The following is a 24,986-nucleotide window of genomic DNA, read 5'->3' as shown; positions in this document are numbered from 1 at the left end:
CAATATAAATCAACTTTCAACATCTGCTAATGATATTTTACAGCGTTTGTAAGGGTTACAGCTTAGTCTAAAAGAAAAAATTACCAAGTGTGTCAAAGTGCATGAAAAATAAATAAATAAAACCGCATGTCATCACCCTGAGACACCTTCCTTCAATCCAGCGTTTACAGTAAATTGAGGGTACAGTTTACTAAACTGAGGGTACAGATTAGTAAACTGACAGTACGGTTTACTAAACTGTGGGAACGTATGAGTACATTTAGGAAATGAATTAGTAAACTGAGAGGGGCTCCGTAAAAATGCATTTTGATGGTTCAACACTGCTTTGTTTTTGTTTCTCTATGCAATAGGTAAAAACAAAAAGACAAACAAACAACACAAAAAGATCACAGGACTTACAAATCTAACCAAATTGCTTGCATTTACGAACATGAAGACTGGCTTTGCAATGACAATCGTCTTTTCAACTTCAAGTTTATTTTTCTTCTTTTACCTCATATCTGATTTACATTTCATTCCAAATAAACGAGAATCAAAGTACAGATTTCTCTGTCCCAGAATGATTCGTATGTGACGCGTCATCAACTGTAGGTAAACATTATGAGTGACAACACTGAGGGCTCAAACTACTACATTATTCATGTTATTACAATACATCATTACACTAAAGACATTTCAAAACTCAATTTTTTTGACATTTTGAAAGAAACTCTTATTCTCTCCATGGTGGGAAGGGAGGGATGCGCTCACCATTGTAAACAAATAAGTCCAACGACATTGTGACACAAATTGCTTGAAAGCATTAAATTACAAGTAGAAACCAATTCATGAAAGACAACCCAGAACTTACGATGAATTTGGATAATTTGTCGATGTTCGGATGACATGATCTGCCTGCCGCGAGGTGAGGGACAGCATGTTTGTATAGTATGCATTGTATAGTCGTGTTGCACTGTGTTGGTACCGCTGCTTGTCTATCTGGTTCCATGTCGTGCTAAAAGGTCACGTCAATGGTGTTCCGCTCTTTCATTGGTTGCTTTGTCTATTCGTGTAACTCGTTCGTGAAATGACATTCAAGACGAGGTAAAACCTTCAAAGGGATGTGCTTACTAGTTTATACTGTAGGATTGGAACTAGTGCGGGAGGCATGGCTCGGTGGTCGAGCGGTCATCTAACAGCTGAGAGGCTGTGGGTTCGATCCCACAACCATGATGAAGTGTTCTTGAGCAAGACGCCGAACCCCTCGTTGCTCCTAATGTTGCATCATCAGTAGGTTCATGACTAGCGTAAAGTGCTTTGAGTACCAAAGGTAGAAAAGCGCTATATTAGTGATAGTCCATTGGGTGTCAACCATAAATGTAACATAAATCTTCATCACGTACTCATTTGATTTTTTTTTTTTTCTATAATGAGTTACAAGATTTAGGACAAGAGTTATGAGTGTTTAATTCAACAATTTATTTCAGTGCATAATCATTTATATTGAATATTAAATGGACTTCTGACTGAAAAACACGTTTGTGGCCCTTATGGGTTTTCATTCCAGCGTGATTTTGACCATGCTGTGTTAAAGAGGTTCCTACTGGTTCTTGAATGTCTAGGAGGCACAATGCACTTATTTGGTATTTATGGCTTCACGAGACTGATATTCTACAGGAACAAACCTTTGTAGAATTAAATGTATACACTGCATCAATTATTCATGGGCAGATAAATTGTTTTCACTTAAGTACAAATGGACTCCATTGAGCATTTTGTCTTTGGAAACGATAAACTGTGATCTCATTGAATTTATTCAGGCTCAGCTGATCACAGTACCCAGCAGGAGGAATCTCTGCATGTGTTTCTCCCAAGGATGTGGTGGTAAACGGTTCACCAGGCACTCTTGCTTTTGCATAACACAACAGTGACGGTGAAGCACACATTGACGGATGCATGGCTGTGTAGGTAGGCATAGTACTTGTGTAGGCTGAAAAATGTGTGAAATTAGTCTTCTGAGCAGGTGATCTGAAGGCACCAAAAATCTCATGATGGAGCTCTGGATAAGATATGAAAAATGATGCAGTACTTTTGGTAATCATCTTTTTGTAATCAATAGTAGCTGTGAGAAAAAAAAAAACAAAAAAAAAACAATCTTACCTGCAACATTGAACGGATAAAAAGTGTTGCAGAAGCCCAGGTCCAAAGTCTTATCTTGAACCTGTTGAGATACAGTTTCACCAAACCATTTCCAAAGACAACCAGTCAAACGGGTAGATTCATGCCTCTTGGACTATTGTACAACATTAAACAATTTCATCCAACCAGGTGCAAAGTGAGTAAAACATGTTTGTACCTCTGGTGATAAAAAATTCAGGTTATCTGCCCTGCCTTCCTGGAGTTTAAATTTCAGTTTCTCCAGCTCGTCTTCCGACTCTGCCTTAAGGGATTCAAAGAACTGCTTCCTTTGAGTCTTCAGCCTATCGCGTTCAGCTTCCCATTTGTCGTCAAATGCCAGGCAAAGTGCTCTGATATCGGCTTCATAGTCTTCCCTAAACCAATGCACACACATATGCACACTCACGCACATGCATAAATACACATATAGGCATGGGCCGATAACTGCAATGGCAATACTGTATATCGCGATTTTGAAAGTCACGGTTATTTAAAATCGTGCAAATCTGACAAAACCGTGTTTATGCTACTTTTACAGAGCCCTCGTCGACATGAAACCACATTGTACTTATAATTAATACACAGTAATCGAGTTGTAATAGACTACTGTCACTCGATGGTAGTTAATTGCAAATCAATCACGGCTAACGTGGCTAACATGTTTATGCTACTTTTATGAGACTTATGACAAGGAAACCAACCCTCGTCGACATAAAAAGATGGAATCTACATTTTACTATGAATTAATGCACATAGTAATTGAGTTTCATATAGCTATATATATATATATATATATATATATATATATATATATATATATATACACACACAGTTCTGTGCGTGGTAAATGTTTGTTATTGTAACAAATGCCATATTATATATTTTGTTTGAAAATCAAACGATTCATACAATCTAGAAAAATGGCTACCCCCAAGAAATTGAAAAACATATTTGTGAGCTGTATTTTCAATACTGTGATACAGCGATACCAAGATATTTTTGCTCTAGTTTATCATACCATCACATTCTCATTTCGTCCCATGCCTATACACGCATATACGTGCATTATTACATTTGCTTGAGATTGTCAAACCGGAGTTCAAACTGCTCTCCATCTCTCTCCATCCAGTCAAATTCTGCTAATGTTTCCTTCTGCTCAAACATTCTGTTCAACAAGGTCTCCTCTCTCTCCTCTCTCCTCTTGATCAGAAGACACTGCCGCAAAGCACTCAGGTGGTGGATAGAGACAGTATTAATTGGACACTGAAGCTGCCGTGTTCAAACATCTTGACATACACCAGAAGAGACATGACAATCTTTTTAGGTAGCGCATCAACGATGTGTAGGCAAGGGGTCTCACATTCTTTACAAAAAGTGACAACAAACACAAACAAGTTAAATGCTTTTAAAAGTGTACCACGGTGAAATAGTTTGAAGTATGTCTGCTTCAATCAAACGATGGGGATTTGAATCTCCATTGCATAGACCATCTTATAATAGACTGTACAGTGGAACTTGCATGTTTCTATATGTACTTCTGTGAAATTTATTGCGGGGATGATATCCTCTCATCCCATTATTTTTATACCAGTATTTCTCATCGGGTGGCAGATGTTGCATCTGATTTTGAGAGAGAGGTGGGATACACCTTGGTTTTGTCGTTAGTCAATCACAGAAGCAATAATCCAAAGCGGCATTCCACCTCAGATCAACCAGAAAAATTCCGTTTTGAGTGAAAATTTTGGTGTATAAATTCACATCTTTGAAAGCTAAGATTTAAGATTGATTGGATGATGGCTGAGATATATCAAGATGATTTGTTGTCGTGGTAAAAACAAGCATTGCCGCCAAATTTCAAATAATCTTTTCTCAGCAAACACTGGTTTGTTTCAAAAACCAAAGTATATCTGCGAGGAGAAATCAATTGATGTTAATGGAATGGAGGGTTCTGCCCGACACCTAGGACAGTAAAACGATCTAAATAAACATGATAAATTGATCAGTCGCATGAGACAATAAGTAATGAGACACAAGTAATGGGGTTTGGTCATTTGTTCAACGTTACATGAAAAAAAATGTGTGAAATGTTAAAATTGTATTTTTTTTATCTTATTATACAGTAGTACAGTATATTGATTGCCTGATTGTATATTAGAATAAACTAAAATATATTCATCCTACCTCAGCTTTTCCTTGTACTCCGTCTTCAGTTTCCTCTCCTTCTCTTCTCCCCACAGGTCTATTTGTCGGAGACGCTTTCTCTTCTGCTTCTCAGCCTTGAGTCTGTCAATCAACTCGTCGGTTTCTCTCTTCAACTCATCCCGGAAATGATCCAGTCGTTTGTCCTTTTCAATATTTAACTGTTGGACTTCCTTATCTTCCTCTCGCTTCAATTCTTCTTGAAAGAAATACATTCTGTTCTCCTTCTCCCTTTTGAATCGCTCGATCTCATCATCCTCTTTCCACAAGGTATCATGGATGTGATATGTTCTCTTTTCTTCGTTCTTCAGCTCATTTTGGCAGAGACTCCCTTCGTTCTCAAAAACCTTCGACTGCACCTGGTCTACATGCCTGCTTTTTTCCTCCTGGCAGAGCAATGTTCTCTCATTTTCCCACTTTAATTGTTTATCCTCATCTTCTTTCTGCAGCTCCTCAAGGAGGATACTCACGCGCCTATTCTTGTCCCTTCTTAATCTCTCGACCTCCTCCTCCTCTTCTGTCTTTAGTTTTTCCTGGAGGAAACGTATTCTCTGCTCTTTTGCTCTCTTTAAATTGTCAGCTTCAAATGCTTCGTCTTGTCTGAGCTCCTCCTCAAAAATGCGTATTCTGGTCTCCCTTTCTCTTTGTAACTGCTCCACTCTTTCCTTTTCTTCTCTCTTCAGTTCTTCAATGCCAAATGAAAATCTTTGCTTTTGTCTTTTTAAAAAATCCACCTCCTCCTCACCATCTTCTTTCCTTAACTCCTGTGGATTATATGTTTCATTGTCCCACATCAACCATTTTTCCTCCTCCTCCTTCCTGCTCCTCAATTGCTCATGCTTCATCTCATCCTTCTGAAGTTCCTCCAGTTGGAGCCACATTGGATCACTCGTTCTGGGACGTGCGCTTTCGTTTACCTCGTCTCCTGAGGAGTACCCTAACTCCTCTTCCTCACCCCCCGGTTCATCTTCATCGAACATTATCAACAAGTCTTCCTGTTTTCTTCTCGGCTTCTCCTGGCTGTTTTCCATCTTCGAGCACTTAACTTCGTGATCGCTTTTCAGTAGTTTCTCTCCATGGAGCATTGTTTGCGTCATACTTTGCCTCATAAATTGCTCTTTTGCTTCTTCTGTTGTGCTGCGCTCCTTCCTGCGAGGCCATGTCTTCGCCTTCTCTCTCTTTAATGCCTTATCCTCTTCCCCCATCAGATCCTCGCCCTGCAGTCCCTTCAGATAATGTGATTTCTTTGCCCTTTTCCTCCTTATTTTCTCCAATTCATCCACTTCTTCTCTTCGCGGTTGTTCTTGGCAGAAACGCATTCTTGTCTGTCTTTCCCTCTGTAAATGGTCAGCTCCTTTTTCTTCTTCTCTTCTAAGCAACGCCTGATGAAGACACATTCTCGTCATTTGCTCTCTGAAAAGATTTTAAACCATCAACTTCTCTCTTCAGCCCTTCCTGACAAAACATGACTCTCCACCCTCGGCAATGCTAGCGCCTCTCTTCTATGATGATTTATCAAGAGAGAGTTTCTCAAATCATTTACTCATTAACTGCTCATTCTCTTTTCTCCTTCCTCGGCAATGCTACCGCCTCTCTTCTAAGTTTATTCATCGAGAGAGCTTCTCAAACCATTTTCCCTAATTAACTGCTAATTATCCTCTTCTCTCCGTCAGTCTCTTATAGTGCAAGCAAACCCACTCACTATCAAATAGGGTTGATCACAAATGATGTTACATTTGGTTTGCGCATTCGGCCAAAGGTTTAGATGGTGACACCTGCATCTTTTTGGTGGAAAATGTTGTTCTTGGCACAAAACACCGCAGGGAACGCCTTTAACATTGGCCTTTAACATGAAGAGGCATCAACATGTGCAGAAAGATAGCTTCCACTGCTGCACGGTCTAGCTAGCAAAACCCGTGCCGCTAATTTTCACAAAAAAATTAAATAAAATCACAACTTTCCTTTTTAAAATTACTTACTTTGAGACCAGTTTATGTACTGAATATATTTTCTTTGAACTCGGTTATAGTCTCGTTATAGCTGAGGCACTGTACATATACCATAGACTTTATTACTGCCAGCGTACTTACTGCACATATTACACAAAGTTCTCTGATTGGTGTATTGCTGCCTGAGTATGTACTACGCACATTACGTCATGTTCTCTGGTTTATTGCTGCCAGTGTACGTCGGCCTACTGTACGTTTTATATCATGTTCTCTGATCGATTTCTCGCCACTGGCATGAATACTGTGTGTGTGCCTTCGCTTATATCCCGGTGTGATTGAGATTTAGGGATTTAGAGAAAAGACAAAGCGCACTGGATTATAACTTTTGATTTTTGAAAAATAAAGGTTTTTATTTTGCTTCTTATGGTACGGAAAATACAGTACTTCCCCTTAGAAAGCTTCAACCTGACACATATGCGATGAAGTAGTTCGCGTGTTTTCTGCTGACCATGCAAAAGATACATTGCTGCACAGTGATTGCAACTGCCGACCAGCATTTTTAGCTTTTGGTCTATTTTTCCCAACGAAATGTAGAGGTGTCTTTTCTCAAATCACTACGGCTTAGATGCTTGAACCTAGTATAGACATTTCTTATAATTACTCCCGGATTTTAGCAAAACTATGAAAAAAATGATATGATCACAAACACTGATCACGAGGCAGAACGGCAGACGTCGAAGCAGTAGATTTTTGTTGTAAACATATGTCCATTTGGATATTTTGGATTAAATAGCTTGTCAGATTACAAATTTCAGCTCGTAAATGTACTCTACAGCTCAGGTTTTTCTCTGAAAGGAATATGGCCACCGCACATGCTCAGTGTGTTTTTGCAAAAGTAATTACAGTATATGGCGCAAATGTGATCAACCCTATTGTTTTTCTCTCTCCATGTATTTTGAGTTCCTCTTGTTGATGTAAATGTGACTCCCCATCCGCCTTGCAAATCTCCTCTTCAAGGAGACGTCTATATTTTTTTCAACCTTTCCTCCTGCTCCTTTTTTTCATTTGTTGTTCCTGGCGCGAATTAAATCTAATACCCTTCTCCCTCCTAAATATTCGTTTTCTCATCTTGTTGCTGCAAATTCTTCAGGTGGAGCGGCATTATCCCCTGCTTCAAATGCTTTGTTCCCTCTTCTTTTCACTACTCCGTCATTTCTTTGTGGTAGCAGCAGATTCTTCTGTGTCCCTCACTTTTGCTTTCCCCTCTTCTGCGTTTGACAGCTCCTTCCTTTGTACGCAGTCATATCTCCTTCTACTTCTGAAACTGTTCTGCTTCCTCCTCTTGCGCTTTCCTGAGCACCTTAATGCAGAATTGTATTATCATTTGCTATTCCCCTCAGAAAATGCTCTGCCTCCTTTACAGCTCTATTCAGCTCTTCTTGGTGCAGTTTTTCATGTTTATTTTCCTCTTTAACCTTTCCTCCTCCTACTTTTCTCAGTTCTTCTCGACAGAGATGAATTCTAGTTTCTTTTGCATCCTTCAAATCTTGAATTTCTTGCTATTCCTCAGCTTGACCTTTCATCGCCATATTCTTGTGTCTTTCTCTTCAATGTGCAATGTCCTCCATTTCCTCTTTTCATCAGCTCCTCCTTTTTGTCCAACTGCTCTCATCTCCTTTTCCTTCTTCCACAGCACTTCCCGGTGGAGTGTATTCTTTTTCTCTCTCATAAATTGGTGCCTCCTCTTGTCTCTGTAACTATAGGCCAGTAACCAATCTCCCATTTATTCCAAAAATAATTGCAAAATTGCAAAAACAGTAAAATACCTACACCCCCTCCCCAATGTTATTGTATATAATTGTTCACATTTTGTACTAATTGTAAATCCTTAGTACAAAATTCACTCCACTCTGCCGTATCACAGAGAAGATCGCACACTTGCAGGTGATGCGTACAAGAAGAGATGTCAGTGTCAATGGGTTGCTCAAACAGTGCTGCACCTCTTGAAATCTTGTTGGTAGTAGGCCAAAGACAGAATCTGTGCATTCATAAACTTCATTTGTTAGCATCATCTTCGATCTTTAACAAATGAAATAAAAAGTGGTGGTAATCTTAGCTCATGCACATTTTTTTTTTTCAAATCCAAAACTTACTGGAAAAATGAGTGGGGAGCTATATGCTCAGGGTCCGACATGCATGACATAGTTGCAGTTATTGTTCAATTACATGCCTCAAAATGTGTTTTTTTTTCCAGGATTTAACTTTTTTTTTTCGTTCTCCAGGTTGAATAGAGTCCATGGCTGGAGCTAATGTTTTATTTTAAGCAGGCTATCAGAAGTTGATTCTTTGTTATGTCCTGGGTTCAACTCTTGCATCACAGAATGTTCATAACAGTCATGGACCCGGCAGAGTCAGATGAAACAATCCACAAAGCCAAGAGGGCACAGGAAGGTCTGCTCGGCAGACACAAGCAGTTCCTGAGGGAGGTTATGAATTCTATTCACAAGCTTTCCACTACAGTCAACTCAATGGATAACTATTTTACATTACAGACTTCATCACCTGCTACAATCTAGTTCCACACCTCCAATCAGGGACTCATCAACCTACTACTGCTACATTCATCAAATTAACAATATTCTAGGGAGGTAGGTGCTTGTGGCCAATTCCTGTTTTGAACATCAACCTAGCTTATATTCAGATGATCACGCCAAGTTGGCCCATGTCATTATCTTGCTTCAGGAAGGGAAGGGGGCCACTTCCTTGTTGGAGTATAAGTCAGAAACATTGAAATTCTTTGCTTAATTTTCTGAGGAGATGCATATTCTTTGAACGGCCCAGAAAGGTCACCACACCCATCACCCAACTCATCTCTACAGCCTCTTCATTCGCTTGGACTCCCAAAGCTGACTCTGCCTTCCAACACCTCAAAGTCCTGTTCACCCTTGGCCAGAGCTTTTCCATCCTGAACCTGCTCTCCAGTTCATCGTTGAGGTGGATCCACTTAACTCTGGGGTTGGGGCAGTTCTCTCCCAGAAAAAGAGATTCCGGCTCCGGCGTTAAGGATCGGCTCCTGTTCCCAGATTCTGTCCACTCTCAAGTCCAATTGGACACTATTCCAAGCTGGCTTGCCATTCTGGGTTGAATCAAACTCTCCAGTTCTTGTGACAAGGATTTTGCTGGCCCCTGAATGATCCCAGTTGTCATGGAGTTCATCATTGCATGCATCATCTGACACCAAGGTAAGTCCTCTCATCCATCGCCCCATGGGTCTCGTGTAACCTGTGACCTTCCCCAGCTATCTCTGGTCCCACCTGTTAATCGATGTTGTCTGTGGTCTGTCTCCATTCGATAGAAACACCGTCATATTAACTTTGGCAGACTGATTCTCCAAGATGATTGCATTATCCAGATTTCCCTCTGCACTTGAGACTGCAGACATCCCAGTGAACCATGTTTTCAAGCTTCATGGCAACGACATTGACTTTGTTACTAACCAGGGTCCCCGGTTCTCATCTCAGGTGTTCCAAACATTCTTAGAACTCTGGGGACGTCCCCTGTCATCAGGTTATTGTCCTACATCAATGGACAGCCAGACAGAGACATTCAGTACCTGGAATCAGCCTTTAGGTGTGTCTCGGCCCACCATCTCAACTCCTGGAGCCTTCCATGGTTCGAGTATTCTTAAGACTCCCTCACCTGTTCCACATGGAGTTCTCCACACATGGTAGTCTATGGGCATCAACTCCTACTATTTCCTTCCCAGGGGCATCCCTTCTATCACCACTGGATCATGAGATTAAATTTGAAAATAAAACAAGTTACTCACTCCAAGTGTTTTGACAAGTACCCTGTCCTTGTCTTGTTCAGCATTTGAGACTCCAAAAATGTCAGTGCAATGGATGAGTTCATGCTCAATTTTTTTGCACCTGCGTGTATTCTTATGTTCAGCCTTAAGGCTCACCACAAAAAGAACCAGTTAAAAACCATTGTCGGAAGACTAATGAGAGAGACGCCAGAATGATTGATAGCTCAATAGAGTTGAGCACCTGAAAAGTTTCACAGATTGGGCACTTCTGGATGTTTTAAACTACTTCAAAAACTAGTCATAAAATAGACATACAAATGCAGATACTGTACACGATATAAAACTCCAATATAAGTACAGGTACTAAGGATCTGGAAATTATTCACAACTTCATTTTCTGACATTTAAACAAAACCGCCATTTCCCCAAATCAACACAAAATAAATTTACATTATGTTCTCTGCTACTACTAGCACATATCTTTGCCTAAAAAATAGTAAATCATTGTCCTTTTTATTCCTCAAGTCTTGCCAAGTTTTTTCATCAGTCAAAGTGGCCAAGATGGGCCGTGAAGAAAAAAGGGCTGTTGAGTCCTTGAGGCTCAAATGGAGGCTCAGTTTCTGTGGTTGGCCATGAATCCCAGTACATAGACTTCTAAGTAGGTTAGATCCTGGTTCTCATGCTCTGATCAAAGTCTGACATGTTTTTCATGTTTTGTAAAGGCTTTAGTCGGATCAAAACATGGAAGATGAAACGCTTTGAGACTTGTGGGGATTGTGGTCACTGCTGACTTAATTGAAGCCACAGCCAGCTTTATGCCCTTTACTGGACCAAAGTAGACAAGAGAATTTTGAACTGCGCCATGCCAGTAAACCATCAAATGTCAGCATGCGTTGTGATTAAATGCAACAAAATGCATTAGGTCTACAACTTACTGTTTTTTCATCCATAATGTTGATGCCCTAATTGACTTTAAAACTGTCAAAACATACACCTGCATTATCACGGCCGGTCAAGTTTGCCCATCCAGCCTCCTTACGGTGGACTGAAATATGATTGCTATGCCCACCATCATTCCAACACCTTCTCCATAACTTACTGCACATTGCAACATTAAACCACGTTTTTATGTTCAAACATCGACTCACCGCAGTTGATTCTTCTACCCTTTCCCTGTGTTTGGATTCTGAGCGCCCATAAGTATCATTGCGTTGAAACGCTTGAGCCACTATGTCACTGTAGACATCTTCAACAGAGGTGTCGTTCCCTGACTCATCTTGGCTATGGGGAGGAGTGGAAATATGAGTGAATTCTACAGCTATGGTTTGAGTGAAAAAAATAAAAATAAAATAAAAGATGACCAGTCTCACATTGTATTTAAATTTTTCATTTTTTGATCTGATCATCTGGTACCAGGTCATTTGACATGAACTGCCCTGGTTGTCTTAGAAGATGTTTTAGCGTTTCAGCAGAACAGGCTTCATCTGTTCATTCATAGGCTAAACAGCAGAGAGGTGGGTAGTCCGTCTCAAGACACTGTCACTGACAGACCGCCAAATGACAAAAACATTTTCAAAACGCAAAATTATCCCGATGGAATAACAGATTTGGTCAGTCATTTTATCTGCCGTTGTAATCATCAAAGCCTCTATCACTTGTCAAAGTAATGATTTTTCATTTCACCCAGTTAATTTTTCCAAATTAATGAGAAATGTTTAAACTGCAATATAGGAGTATGGAAACGTAAACACAGTCTAGACCAGAGGTCCCCAACCACTGGTCTGCACCAGGCCATGGATTAACTGGTACCGGGCTTCATGGGTCACATCAGAAATAATGAACTACTTCTATTTTATCTACTGAAAGCTATTTTAGTTTGAATAACATTTTATTTTGAAGACTAGATGGATTCTCTTCGATTCGGTTTGCTTACTTGAGCACCAAGATTTCATTCATAAATAAGTTAAATGACAAATAAATAAGACATCTTTGGGAAGCGGAAAACGCAACGTGAAGAGACAGGTGACGAGTCTACAACTTTGCAGAAAAAGAATGCTTTTAACATGCAATACCAGGAGTTCTACATCAAATAATGACTACTCACGGTAACGATGCTGAGCGCTATTGGAGCCAAAATGACCCACAAACTGATAAGGAAAGGATTCTCTGCCTTTTTTGTTACTAAACGAGTTGAGCTCACAATGGCGACAGCCTAGTTTGGAAGAAGAATCAAGCTGGTTAAAACAAATTTACAGCCAATGATGACTACAGGCATAAACTAATAAGGCCAGCTCGGATAAAATGTAAAACATGTTCTCAGACAACCAGACCAGTCCTGTTGTGATCAGCTCAGTGCCTTTAGGTTGACAATAATGGTTTTTGTGCAATTATTTAGAAGAACAAACCTTCTACTACTTTGTGCAATTATTTAGAAGAACAAACCTTCTACTACTTGTCTCAGTCTCAAAAACAGAATAATTGCTGTCCAAACCCCTTTCTGAAATCTTAAAAACACAACAAGGACAAATTTGACAATTAGAGGGCAAGACATAGGGGCATTATGCGCTAGTAGAAAAATGCTACAAAGCTGGCCTCTCAAAATATACAGTTGATGCTAGCTAGTCACTGATTAGAATATACCTCCTGATGTAATGATTCATAGTCATCAGACTGGGCCTCAAGCTCAGTGATCTCCCCAATAAGATCCCCATCTCTGATGGCCACTGATGAGACCTAAGATGAAAACAGAAACACATACAGTACATGACATTACAAAACCACCCTTTTTATACATCACATTTAAAAGACACCAAGCTTTGGCACCAAAGTGCAGGACAGGCAAACAATAATCAAAAAGCATACTTAAAATCATTAAAAAACTCAATCAAAACAAAACACGATTTAAAACCTGCAGAGTAGGGGCATGCTAAACAGGCAGAGGCAGCTTATTCAACAGCTTTGGAGGTGCTACTGCAAAAAGCACAGTCTCCCCAGAGCTTCATCCTGACTTTGGAACAGTCGGGAGAAGCTCATCAGAAGTCCTTAGGGACCCTGAGGGAACATAAAGTTCCTGCCAGTCAGAGAGGTAGATGGGTGTAAGTCCATTTGGGGACTTGAAAAAATAAATAGCATTAAAAAACCAATCCTAAAATCAACAAGGAGCCAGTAGAGGGAGGCCTGTACAGGGACAATGTGCTCGTGCTTCCATGTACTGGTACATTTAAAAAAAAAAAAAAAAAACATTCTCTTACAAAACAAATAGGAAAAAAAAATCACGTAACCAATGTCTTAAGGAAATCTTATCTACAAAGTAAATAGCCTTTGCACTAAACTCATTCTCAAATTTTTAAATTTAATAGTCAATATCGACAGACATGGCCCTATCTTCTTCAGATACGTCTTTGTCTTCATCAATATCCCAGTAGGGCAGAATAGCACAGATTCTCCTACTGTCTGCTCTCCATTACGTCAAAAAAATTGTATGAGAAAACGTAGCAGAAAATTAAGACCAATGACAAGCACTCACTGTAGGAGATTTACTTGGCTCATCCACTAGTTTGGCATTGAAGTGCCCAACAGTCTCTGTGCTGCTGGAGCAGGGAAGGGGAAAAAAAAAAAAAACATCAAAAAAGTTTTTTTTTTGGTTTTTTGTTTTTTTAAACAGAAAACGTATTAAATTGACAAACATCAAAAGACTAATTAGTTTACTCGAAAATCATTTGTAAAAATGATTTATTTTGGACTGTAAAGCAGGTTTGTAGTTGGACTGATGGCCTTCTCAGTTTATTGAACAACATAAGAACTACGAAACTCTTGGAAGCCATGTTCTTTTTTTTTTAAAACAAAACAAACACACGCACGCACGTGATGCAGTATCAGCACAATTGTGACCCCCATCTGGAGTCATTTCCTTCTTCTCAAATCCAGCCACATCAACATTCACCATTTTCCAAAAGGACTTGAAGAAAAGTAACAAAACAAACCTCTTGAAATCTTCTGTGTCATCATCCTCCCCTTCTTTTGCATATGTCTCCAGATGAGTGCCAGAGAAAGCAGAATTGTCTGAGTCAAAAAACTTTAAGACACAAACAAAGCAAAAAAATGGGATTGAGGTCACAACTGTCCCATTTTTTTTTTAGTTGTAACCAGACTGCTAAATATGCTTCTATAAAATGACAGCAATAAGGGCTTCTTGGAACACATGTTTAACATGTAGTGCAGTGGCTCATACAGGAGCTTGAGGATGACATTGCTCCTGAAAGCCTTCATCACAAACACATCGCCCACTTACTCTTAGTTTTTTCATTTGCCCCTCATACTTTTTATTTTTCTGTTCCTCAGTGCCTTTACCAAGATAGCCATGTTCAGAGTAGTCCTGGCTGAAAGGGAAGAGGGTTCCACAGATTTATAAATCAATAAAAGACAATACATCACAAATATTGCAATCTCCATAGCATGTATTTTTGCTAACTTGCTAATTTGTAGTTTTAAATGATCACAGGTAAGAGTTACTATTTTTCCAGTCTTGAGTTAGCAGCTTAAGTAGCACATAAAAAGCATCGTTGTTTTTTTTTTTTCATGTCCATAAGTATGATAACAAACCTTTTTGAGGCCTTACTCCCCTTAGAGTCCCATTTACTTTCAGAGCCAACAGAATTGTTGAAGCTGAGACCCTGTAGAAGTACCTTCAGAACACACAAAAGAGATCTGTTTTTCCCAAATCTTCTTGATGGCAAGACAAGATGTCCTGCCAAAAGCCCACAAACACTCTGTAGCCAGGGGTTCGTCGAGGTTCACTCAAGGTTGCAAACATTTACCAATTGTTCTCCTTCTAATTTAGCGACTTGAAGCCTCACTGAAAGTCACATGCTAAAAGATCAAGGTTGACCACAATGTTAGAATGTCCTCAAAGCACCTGTTATCTGGACTTTTTCCCTGGAGGACGCTACACCCCTCCCCACCCCCACATACACACACACAAACACACACTTCCCAGCAAGTGGCCTGACTATATGGCATCCATGACAGAGATAAAGAATAAACTCCAAGGTGAACAGGGAGCCAGAATTGTCGTTAAATATTCCCTTCTACCAGGGCTCATTAACCTGCCATTCAGTGTGAGCACCTGTGGCAAAAGCCAAACAGTGGCAGGGTTTTACTTTCTGCACCTGATTTTCCCACCTGTGCCCTCTGCAAGCTCCAGGTAGTAGGTGAGCAGTGGCACTTTTGAGCAACTGCCAACACTTGAAACCAATTCAATCCATTTGGTAATGTGGCTGTAAACATGACGAGGCGAAAGTGAAGAGCTGCAAATACTTTTAGATGCACTGCACCTGTTGCCGTGACTCGGTACGTTGGTCATCAGAATGAGTCATGTCTGAGTAAGTCGTCTCTTCTACCTGCTCTGTATTGTTTCTTTTGTCCTAAATTAAACACACAAAAACATATATTTAGAAGATTAAACCAAAATGTGCAGTTTCACCCAAAAAAAATCAGCAGCATCATTCAGTCACTTAAAAGCTAAAAGTTTCCTTATGATTTAAATTTGTCATTTTCAAAGGTGATTTGGTTCAGATGCAATATAACACACAATAACCCAGGCAACATACCAATATATGAATAATATAATAAAATATATATGTGGAATCTTTGTTCAATATACAATAAAATCTTAAGGACTTGGAATAGGAAACTTTTCCTTGTTTAAATACCACATATACATTTTATATATATATATATATATATATATATATATATATATATATATATATATATATATATATATATATATATATATATATATATATATATATAAATCTTTTACAGATGGTATAGTTTGTCATCTTCCTGTTTGACACAACAGCCGTATTCATAGGTTCGAGTAATCAGCCAGGTATGAGCTTTACAAGAGATTGCTTCTATTCCTAAAGCAACACAATTCCAAGAACATTGCCATGTTTCACTGTGCGCATCATCCAAATTCATCTGCTTGCGTAGCGCTGTTTAACTCACTTTTGATTATGTGTTGATTTATCCTACAATCTGCTTTCCTCGACGCCACGGTGCAAAAATACATCAAACTACAGTAAATGAAGAAATAGTGTCGTTATTGAAACAGGTCCAGGAACTAAAAAACTGTGAGTGTGCGAGATGAATTTTGGAGACAGGCAAATCATTTCTGGCTCTACTCTATTTTCATCTAACCTACGGTTACAACATTTAGCAAAAATGTGTTTGATGTGTTTCCTATTTGAATATTAGGTGGAAATCCATTTGAAAGCCATTTAAAAAATATATAGTATTGTTACTACAGGTTGGTGACATTTACAGTCACATGATGCAATCAGAACTCCACTTTCAGCCTAAAAACACAGCAAGAAAAATGTTGATGTTAAATGTATCATTTACGGCTTGGCACGGTGGAAATAATTTCATGTAGATTGTCGTATGAACTTTTTACCAGTAGAGAGTGCTATAACATGAATTGAATTGTCAGAGACACTTTCTTTATAACTTTTTTTCAGTTGTGTTTATTTATATTTTAGTGCTATGCTGCAAGTCCTCAAATACAGGACAAGAACTGATTGTGTTCATTCTCTCGAAAAAGGCAAATGAATTTGTTAATCACATATAAAGCAAAATTCTCAGCATCTAACTTTCTGAAATTTAAGATCATATATTTTTAGAGCCTTGAATGGTTTTTATGCAAGCTATAATTAGATGGAATATTAGTGATGTTTGAAGCAAGATCAAATCACTGATGAGATCAATAAATGTCTACCTCATCAACAACTACATGTGACGGATAGGTGCCCAAGTAAGTGTACCTCCTTTTCAGAACTGATTCCACAATCTTCCTCATCAAAGCTAAGCAGGGCCAGAGATGTTGTTTCATCCCACCTGCTGCCAATTACACTCAGGAATCCACTGCAGAAAAGTCCCTAAAAAAAAAAAAAAAAAGCAAGAACCACAGTATTTCCTTACAACCTGAAAAAGGACAGACCCAAGTCGCACAAAGGATTTAACTGGAGCATGAATCAAATAGATGGGTTGATTGAAATGAGGACCCAACCTTTACGTTTATTTAAGGCTGATTTGTATTCTAATATTTTGAGGGAAAACAAACTCTGATGAAGAATGAGGTAATTAATTTAAAAAAAGAAACATATTTATGCAATCATCAGTCTGATGGATGTTCATTGAGTTGTTTAAATGTGGAGAAAAAAACAGCGGCATGGCACAAAATTAAAGCTGTTTCAAACGGCAACTTTGTGTCTTTAAAAAACACTAAAAGAAATCAAGGCTAAATGAATATGGTAGTCAGTCACAATCATATTTTAGATGACCCAGCAGAAGGAAATCCATCTCTGAGAGTGGCTCTTTTGCCATGTGCAGTCAACTGAAAAGGATGTCATTGTTGCTCATTGATCAGGTAACGACTAATCATAGAAAAAGTTGCTGCTTAATTCATGCTCCAAAAATGCAATATTCATCAGAATGTTGTGTTTAGGTGAGTGGAGCTGGAAAGTACATACTAGTTAAAAAGAAATTTGGGAGGTTGTCTTCCTCTTTAAGCGAAAGTGATCATATCTTGGAGAGTTGTTGCACCCAGTGGATTGACATCAATCGTGGCTGTTACACCAGATGCCAATTGAAACAAAGGAAAGTACTGCATTATCAGTAGAAACGGGTGAACGCTGATCCCAAGTATTTTCACTTGGTTGCTCTCTTGGAGCAGCTTTACAATCAAAAGCTAGAAATTACAAATCATTAAAAAATTGCCATTGGTAAAATATTAGGCTACTTGGAATTGGTAGATCTTTCTGTAAAATATGTTGGCTTTTTGTTGGGGGGGCTCAGCCGTACTCAGTGCAAAAGTTTTATGGACTGTTCAGACCGTTTTGTCAAAAATCTGGACCAAGTACAGACAAAATGAGAAGACCACCTAAAGCAGACATGTCCAAAGTCTGGCCCAAATGCTGACTGCGTTCAACTATTATTATTATTATTATTATTATTATTATTATTATTATTATTACCACCGGTATTTCCAATTAGATTGTTTTATTAAAAACATGTCTGGCTCGTAGCAGTGTTGACCAACGTTTAAAATACAGTGCACGCTGAACGCAATTTCACATTTGCCCACAGGAGGGCAGCATTACTCTTGTCTAGCGCAATGACTCGGGGCTCGTTTCATGTCTCTCAATTGCGGCGTTGATTTCACGCGGCCTTACGCAGCAGCGTCTCGTTTACCTGAAATGCACATCAAGGTGTGAGGATTGACCATCGAGCTAGTATAAATTTAGGGCCGTTTGTATCCTCTGCCAAGGTATTGGAACTCCTCTATGGTGTGAATGAAAATAAGCGTTTATCCGCCAGCGGGACCGCCGGTTGACTTTGCAGAAGCACTGGTTTAATGCATAGAAGTCATCAGCCAGTTACAATGAAAAATCTGATTATAAGTTCATTTATTATGATTACTACTTTACTTCTGATCAAGATGGCTTACTTTCCTGTTTTTGAAAATGAAAAATTAAATGAACACTTTTTTTCAATATAAAATGAACCCTGTACTTGTGATTTTTTTTTTTACCTATTTCCCTAATGTTAAAATGAAAATGTCATAAAACATTTAATTGTCAGTGGTGATATTTCACGTTTGAAACCTAATTTTAAACTGCTGATTATTTCCCTGCTGTTAAATGTAAAAGTTCAGGTAACATTTAATAGTCAGTGCCATGTCATATTTCAAATGAACCCAGACATGGTTGAGAATCTTGACATTTCAAAAGAAAGGTCAAATATAAAAGGAAGTGGTTTACTAAAATGTATTTAGCATTCTCACCTCATCTTAATCTGTCCCTATGTAAAAAGTGTGGACATCCCTGGCCTAAGGATAAAGGATTTACAATGGGCTCAGGATGGATGATTGGATGAAAGTCATTTTAGCGATGAATCACATATTCACCTGCACGTGATGACGGAACTTTTGTTCAGTGTTGGTCCAGTGAGATTTATAAAGACAACTGCCTGAAGAAAAATGAAAATTTCAACAATCACTGATAATAAAGAACGGCATGTCAGGTAAAGGCACTGAGGGAATGGATGTCCATTACATTAAAAAAAATGTTACATTAACATATTGGACACATTTCTTCATCGGTTTATAGGATTTGGGGGATGATTAAATCCTCTTGCTAGATAATCACGCATATACAGAGAATACATTGTGAAAACATTTGTTAAGAAATAAAAAACACATAAGGCCAATGTCATTGCCTGCAAATAGTCTGGTTTTCAATCCAACTGAAAATCTTTGGTTAAAGTGGAAGAAAATAATCATTGACATGACAAGCTTATCTGGCAAAAACGATCTGAGAAAATGGAGCCAAAGTATGAATTATGAAGAGTACCGTTGGTCACTTATTACATCCATATTTGTGAGACTTAGCTGTGAAGAAAAAAAAAAACAGTGGTGGTGCAATTAGTGCCATGTTAGTTATTATGTATTGTCATTATTATTTTTGACAAAATTCTATTGATTCGATTCGATTTGATTCCCTCAGAAATTAGTCACTTGATATTTGTTTGTCATCTTTGAGTTGAACAAGCATCTGGCTTTAGAGTGTTTCTTAAAGCCAAAAAATCTATATGATATGACTTTTTGTGTCGTGTGATGCTTTTTTTTCTAGAAAATAAAACACCTGAATGAACATCTTCCCAGACTGCTTATTTCACTTCCGTTTAAGCACCTTAAAAACAACTAATCAAATTAACTGAATAACAGACAGAATATTTTGATGTTTCACAAAACTTTGTCCTTATCTTTTTTTTTAAATCCTACAACTTTGAGGTGGATTCATAAATATGCACTACATACCCTTCTCCATCTCTGATTGTTGCTGAATTTGAGAAGCACGACTTTTTTCTTAAACGGAATATAATGTTCAGAATCTTGTGCAGCACGTAGTAGCTCGGTAGCGTACCACTGTTTTGAATTGGGACAGCATTTATTTAGTAGCTTTGAATGTTAAAGATCAACCTAGTGGACAAACTGAAAAAGGATAGCGAGCTGAGTGATTTCCAACACTAACCAGAATTTACTGTTTTGTGAGAAACCTCCAGCCGGTTATTATTGTTTTGAAATGGCTAATCGACCAATAAAATTAATTACTGTCCTCATCAAAATACAGTGTGGTTAATTTATCATCATCATTCATCATCTATGTTAGCAGTTCTCAAGTGGAGGTGCGGGTACCCCTGAGGGTCCTTGAAGGAACTCCAGGGAACACTTGAGATTTTAAATAAAACAAACAAGCAAAATTCCTTTCAAAATAATTATTGAATGAAATGTTTCATGGAAATATACCCAACTTGTCACGTGCCTCCTATCATTACCTCTTAATGATTTATTTTTGTGGTTGTATCTTGACTATGATCTCAAGAGGACATTTTAAGTTGAATTTTTGAGAACGTTTGTAGTTATTTTCATAGTTATAGTCATTTTTGGTGAACAGATTGCTACTATGATCACAAAAGAGGAAACTAAGTTGAAAAATTTTTTGTGAACAACTATGTATTTATAAATATTACTTTTTGAGAACAGGTATCACACTTTATGTTGATTGTTTTTTGTGGACAAATATGTATTATTAATTAAGGTAATGATTTAATTTGTGAAGAGATTGCTACTATGATCACAATGGAGGACATTTTAAGTTGAATATTATTCTGTGGACAATTATTTATTTATAATTATTTCTTTTTTAGAACAGGTCTGACATTTTATGTTAATTATTTTTGTGGACAAATGTTTTTTTTTTAATAATTAGGTTTATTGTTTATTTTTGTGAACTGAGCTCGACTGAAATCCCAGAAGGTGACGCTTCATGTTTAAAGGTTCTGTGGACAAATATTGATTTATATCTTTTTCTTTTTGAGAACAGGTCTGACATTTTATGCTGATTATTTTTTGTGGACAAACAGTTATTAATAATTAAGTTCTTTCTTTTTGATAAAAGAGCCATTCTATGATCAAAAAGAGGACACTTTATGTTGTTGTTTTTTGTGGACGAATACAAATAAAGTTTTATTCTTAAGTTTAATAAGTCAGACTGATGGCATGTTTTAAGTGCTTTGCACTGGTTAAGGGTTACTGAGCTAAAAACATATATTACAGGGGGGTACATCACTGAAAAAAGGTTGAGGACCACTGGTGTATGTCATGTGTATGTCATGACCAACTATTAAAAAAAAAAAAAATGCAATTCTTTAGTATACCAATAATATTCATTGTTGACTTTTACCTTTAGTGGAAAAAACAATAAAATGTATAAAATGTAAGGCATTAAATTTATTTAAAAAACTTGAAATCATCACTTGATTGTTAGAGGGTTACATTAGCCATCTATTTTCGGTACTTTTTCAGGTGGGATGGCCTGTGGCTCACCCTTGTGGGTGGTCTGGCCATGGTAATGGTCTTTAAGCCACTCACTGTGAGTGTATTATTAGCCTCCTCATTCTCCTTCTGTCCCAGTTGGTTTACTGAGCCACCATTAGCAGCCATGCGCCGGATACGCTCACGTTCCTGGGCCGCCATTCGACGGTACTGCGCTTTGCAGGGGTGTTCTTTTGTCGTCGTCTGCAAATAGTGGTTGTGGAAGATCGGGTTCCCACGCTCGTCTTGGCTGTTGGGAGCAAATCAGCTATAGTCAAAGCAAGACACTGTGAAAAGGCCTTTGCTGACATTGTAAAACAACAGAAATAAATGCCAAATAGTCCAGTCAAAAATATCCATGGCACACTCAGTCCCACGCGTGAGCACAATGTAAATGTCATATAATTAGGGAAACCCCTCTATATGCAGAAGAGAGATTCATTATTTCCTGTAGTGGTAGATTCCACAATGGCAACAAAGTAGTAATATAAAGAGTTCCTCAACTCACTTGAACATACAGTAGGTCTTTGGCACCAGCATTCCATAGGATGGTGCTAAAGCACTACTGTTTTACAACAAACAGGTCAAAGCTTGAATATAACTGTATATGCAGATGGAAACTTTTAAGTCTGTAATACAAGAATAGTTTAAGCTGCTGCTGTCACAAACTAGCCTTCTTTTCTGCAAACACATTTACGCAAGCTAAATGTCAGACAGTTTCTATTGTGAGCCTTTGAATATAAATCAATACACAGTACATGAACCTGCTGTACTACTTTTGTTGTGGTATATCAGCAATTTTATCACTGGCCCTTTAAATAAACAACTGATGGCCACGGTGCACTTTGCCTCCAGGGTCAATTTTTTTCCCACCACAGTGGAGAATATTTTCTCTCACCAAAAAAATCACACATAGTAGAATGCTTAAAAATAACCCCTGATGAATGTAGTGTGTGTGCTTGTTAGAGTTGGATTCTAGCATTTGGTAATTGTAGACTTTTCCTAATAACGTTTCTTTGGCCATTGCTTTGTGATAATCATACAGATGAATGACAAATGTATCTTGGATCATTGTGTTTCACTTGGATTAACTTGGCGTGCTGCAAAGTTATCCAGTCATCTATTTTTCAATACTGCTCAAGTGTTTGGGGTCACAGAGCCAATATAGGCTGAAATTGCACCCATGCAGACAGGTCGTTATTGTCAATCACAGGGGATGCCATTCACACTGCCACTCAGTGTAAACAGAGTCACACAAATTAATTCTGCCCGAGTCAATTACAGTACAAATTGCGAATATTGAGAAGTAAAATGAAGGCCTACATCATCACCTCTGGTGACTTACCTCTCAGTCCATCCTGGAGGCAAACGGGCAAAAGTGGCTTCCCTGGCAAGGCACAAAAGCTCCGGCTCCTTGTCTGGATCGATGCCTATGTCTCGTGCGTACACTCTGATATCTAACGGAAAATGATCGTAAATAATATTGATCTATGGGTAGGCCTTGCTATTTGGATTCTTAACGGCTTCAACCAAATTACCAAACATAGACACAAGTCTCAGTAAGGCAGTCTCGCTTCCACTCGTGACTTTGGATCATTTGGAATATTTACACAGCGGGTACTTTACCTTCTTCAGAGCGATCTGATTCTTCGTAAAGCTCCGAGCCACTCATAGCTGCGCTGGCAGCGAACAAAATATGTTATTTTCTGAAAACAAACTAATAAATAATTAAATAAATAAAGTGGCGGCTCAACTACAAACAGTTCATAAGTTCGGGGCTAGCCATCGTCAGTTTTGGAGAAGCACTCTAATGACAAAAACATATTCGTCACGCACGTCGTCACGCACATGACAGGTGAGGGGTGGTTTCATGGCAATTGTGTTTTATTCAAATTCAAATGTTGGTTTAAAAAAAAGGCTCACCTTTCAAAAGACGTCCACCAAAAAGCTTCTTTTACTAGCCGTATTCAAGATGGGGGGTTAGAATATTGTAGTTGATGTAGTGTATTTTTAATGGTCTTAATGGTTACATTTCCCTCTCTTTGCATGGCATGCCCATGTACAAAAAGTTCGTCAGTTCAAGCATGACGTCACATAAAACGTTAACGGGACGTTACGTCGCATCGCATTATTAAAAAAACAAAAAAAAAAAAAAAAAAAAACGTCGCATTGCATTATGCCTGGGACCGCATGGACCTGGTTTCAACTTCCCACAAAAGCGGTCGTCAACAGAAAATAGGCCTATGCTGTTGAATATTGTAAATATTGTAAATATTCTTTTTTCCCCTTAAATTAGATTAAATGAATCCGAACGTGCGCTGATCTCTTTCATAAAATACATATTATGAACAAAACTTCAAATAAGAAGTATCAAAAATAAATAAATACAACGAAAAATACATATCCAATGGAAGGAAAATGTCCTAATCAGCATATGTTCAATTCTTTTCAAGGAGTTCAGTGAAGAGAAAAGAAAAACAATAAAATTTTGCTGTAGTGTCACATTTTGAACACTGTGTGGCATCCACATCATGACAAAAAATACAAAAGTTGAAAACTCTAAAAGAAGTAATGAGGTCACGTCAGATACGGAAGACGGAAGCGCAGCGTGCCAATTGCTGAGCTGTAAATGAAATAAATATACAAAGAATTTCAAGACTGATATCTTGGCCGAGCATGATCAAGCTGATTGGATCGTCGTAAATTCCAACAGATAACTTAGAACAAGTATCTGCAACAATATCTGTGCCATACCATGATATCTGTCTTCGCCTATCCCAAATGTTTTGTGTGACTTGTTACAACTGAGCCAGATTTTGTGATGAGGGACAATTCAATCCAACATTTTTATTCAACCACACAAAAGTATTCAGTTAAAAATTCTTCCTTTTGCTCAGTTTCAAAGTTTGCTCAGTTTTTTTGTTTGATTTAGCTCACTGATATCCTGTTTGTCTTTGGCTGTGGGTGGTTTGTCTTCTTGGGTAATCCGGTGAATAACCTCTGCTTCTTGGGCAACTAGAGAATTAGATGGCCATTGGCCTTGAGTTTGAAATGATTCACCAAATCACGTGCATATAATACTAAAATACACATGGACTTACTCCTGAATTTACAAATGAAAGTTCATTTTGGCAGCGATGCAATCAAGTCACTTGAGCATTTCTCAAGTAACTCGCGTTTAGCCTTCGAACCTCAAATAATCAAAAGCAGGGGTGCCGACACACCTGATATTTTTTAAGGAGCTAATGCTTAGATAACCGATAATGAAAATACACTAAAATATATTAAATTATCTCCTCTTTTGAAGTGATATCACTAAACAATGTTTTAGCGACATTATAATTTAGTAAACACCTTTAAAAAAACACACATCTCGGCTCTCGTGTAAAGGTTTGTCCAACTGCAGTGAGAGATAGAGTCTAACTCAGGCACG

The 24,986-nt window shown here is 38.3% G+C and overlaps 1 protein-coding gene across 3 annotated transcripts; it reads right to left on the bottom strand.

Annotated features, from left to right (window-relative positions):
- Positions 1 to 467: 467 nt before the first annotated feature.
- On the bottom strand, positions 468 to 23,583 carry LOC148416074 (uncharacterized). Of its 3 annotated transcripts, XM_088427501.1 has the most exons (18): positions 23,477 to 23,558; positions 23,180 to 23,270; positions 22,899 to 23,010; positions 21,611 to 21,803; positions 16,941 to 17,054; positions 15,447 to 15,536; positions 14,716 to 14,798; positions 14,405 to 14,492; positions 14,097 to 14,188; positions 13,640 to 13,703; positions 12,754 to 12,846; positions 12,556 to 12,617; positions 11,262 to 11,394; positions 4,344 to 5,738; positions 3,230 to 3,390; positions 2,336 to 2,531; positions 2,140 to 2,200; positions 468 to 2,038 (listed from the first exon to the last, which is right to left on the bottom strand). In XM_088427501.1, exons 2-18 carry the CDS (start codon positions 23,223 to 23,225, stop codon positions 1,722 to 1,724), a joined length of 3,300 nt encoding a protein of 1,099 aa, XP_088283627.1. In that variant the 5' UTR covers positions 23,226 to 23,270; positions 23,477 to 23,558; the 3' UTR covers positions 468 to 1,721. The 3 variants fall into 3 exon arrangements, with proteins under 3 accessions (XP_088283627.1, XP_088283628.1, XP_088283629.1); XM_088427502.1 differs by having other exon boundaries at positions 13,640 to 13,700; positions 23,180 to 23,583; XM_088427503.1 differs by lacking the exons at positions 2,336 to 2,531; positions 3,230 to 3,390 and having other exon boundaries at positions 4,339 to 5,738; positions 23,180 to 23,583.
- Positions 23,584 to 24,986: the final 1,403 nt, after the last annotated feature.

Source organism: Hippichthys cyanospilos, chromosome 11, assembly GCF_059441005.1.
Source record: "Hippichthys cyanospilos isolate Australia breed blue-spotted pipefish chromosome 11, RoL_Hcya_1.0, whole genome shotgun sequence".
NCBI lineage: Eukaryota > Metazoa > Chordata > Actinopteri > Syngnathiformes > Syngnathidae > Hippichthys > Hippichthys cyanospilos.
The sequence above is the reverse complement of the archived record's forward strand: the minus strand, read 5'-3'. Positions and strand labels throughout refer to the sequence as shown.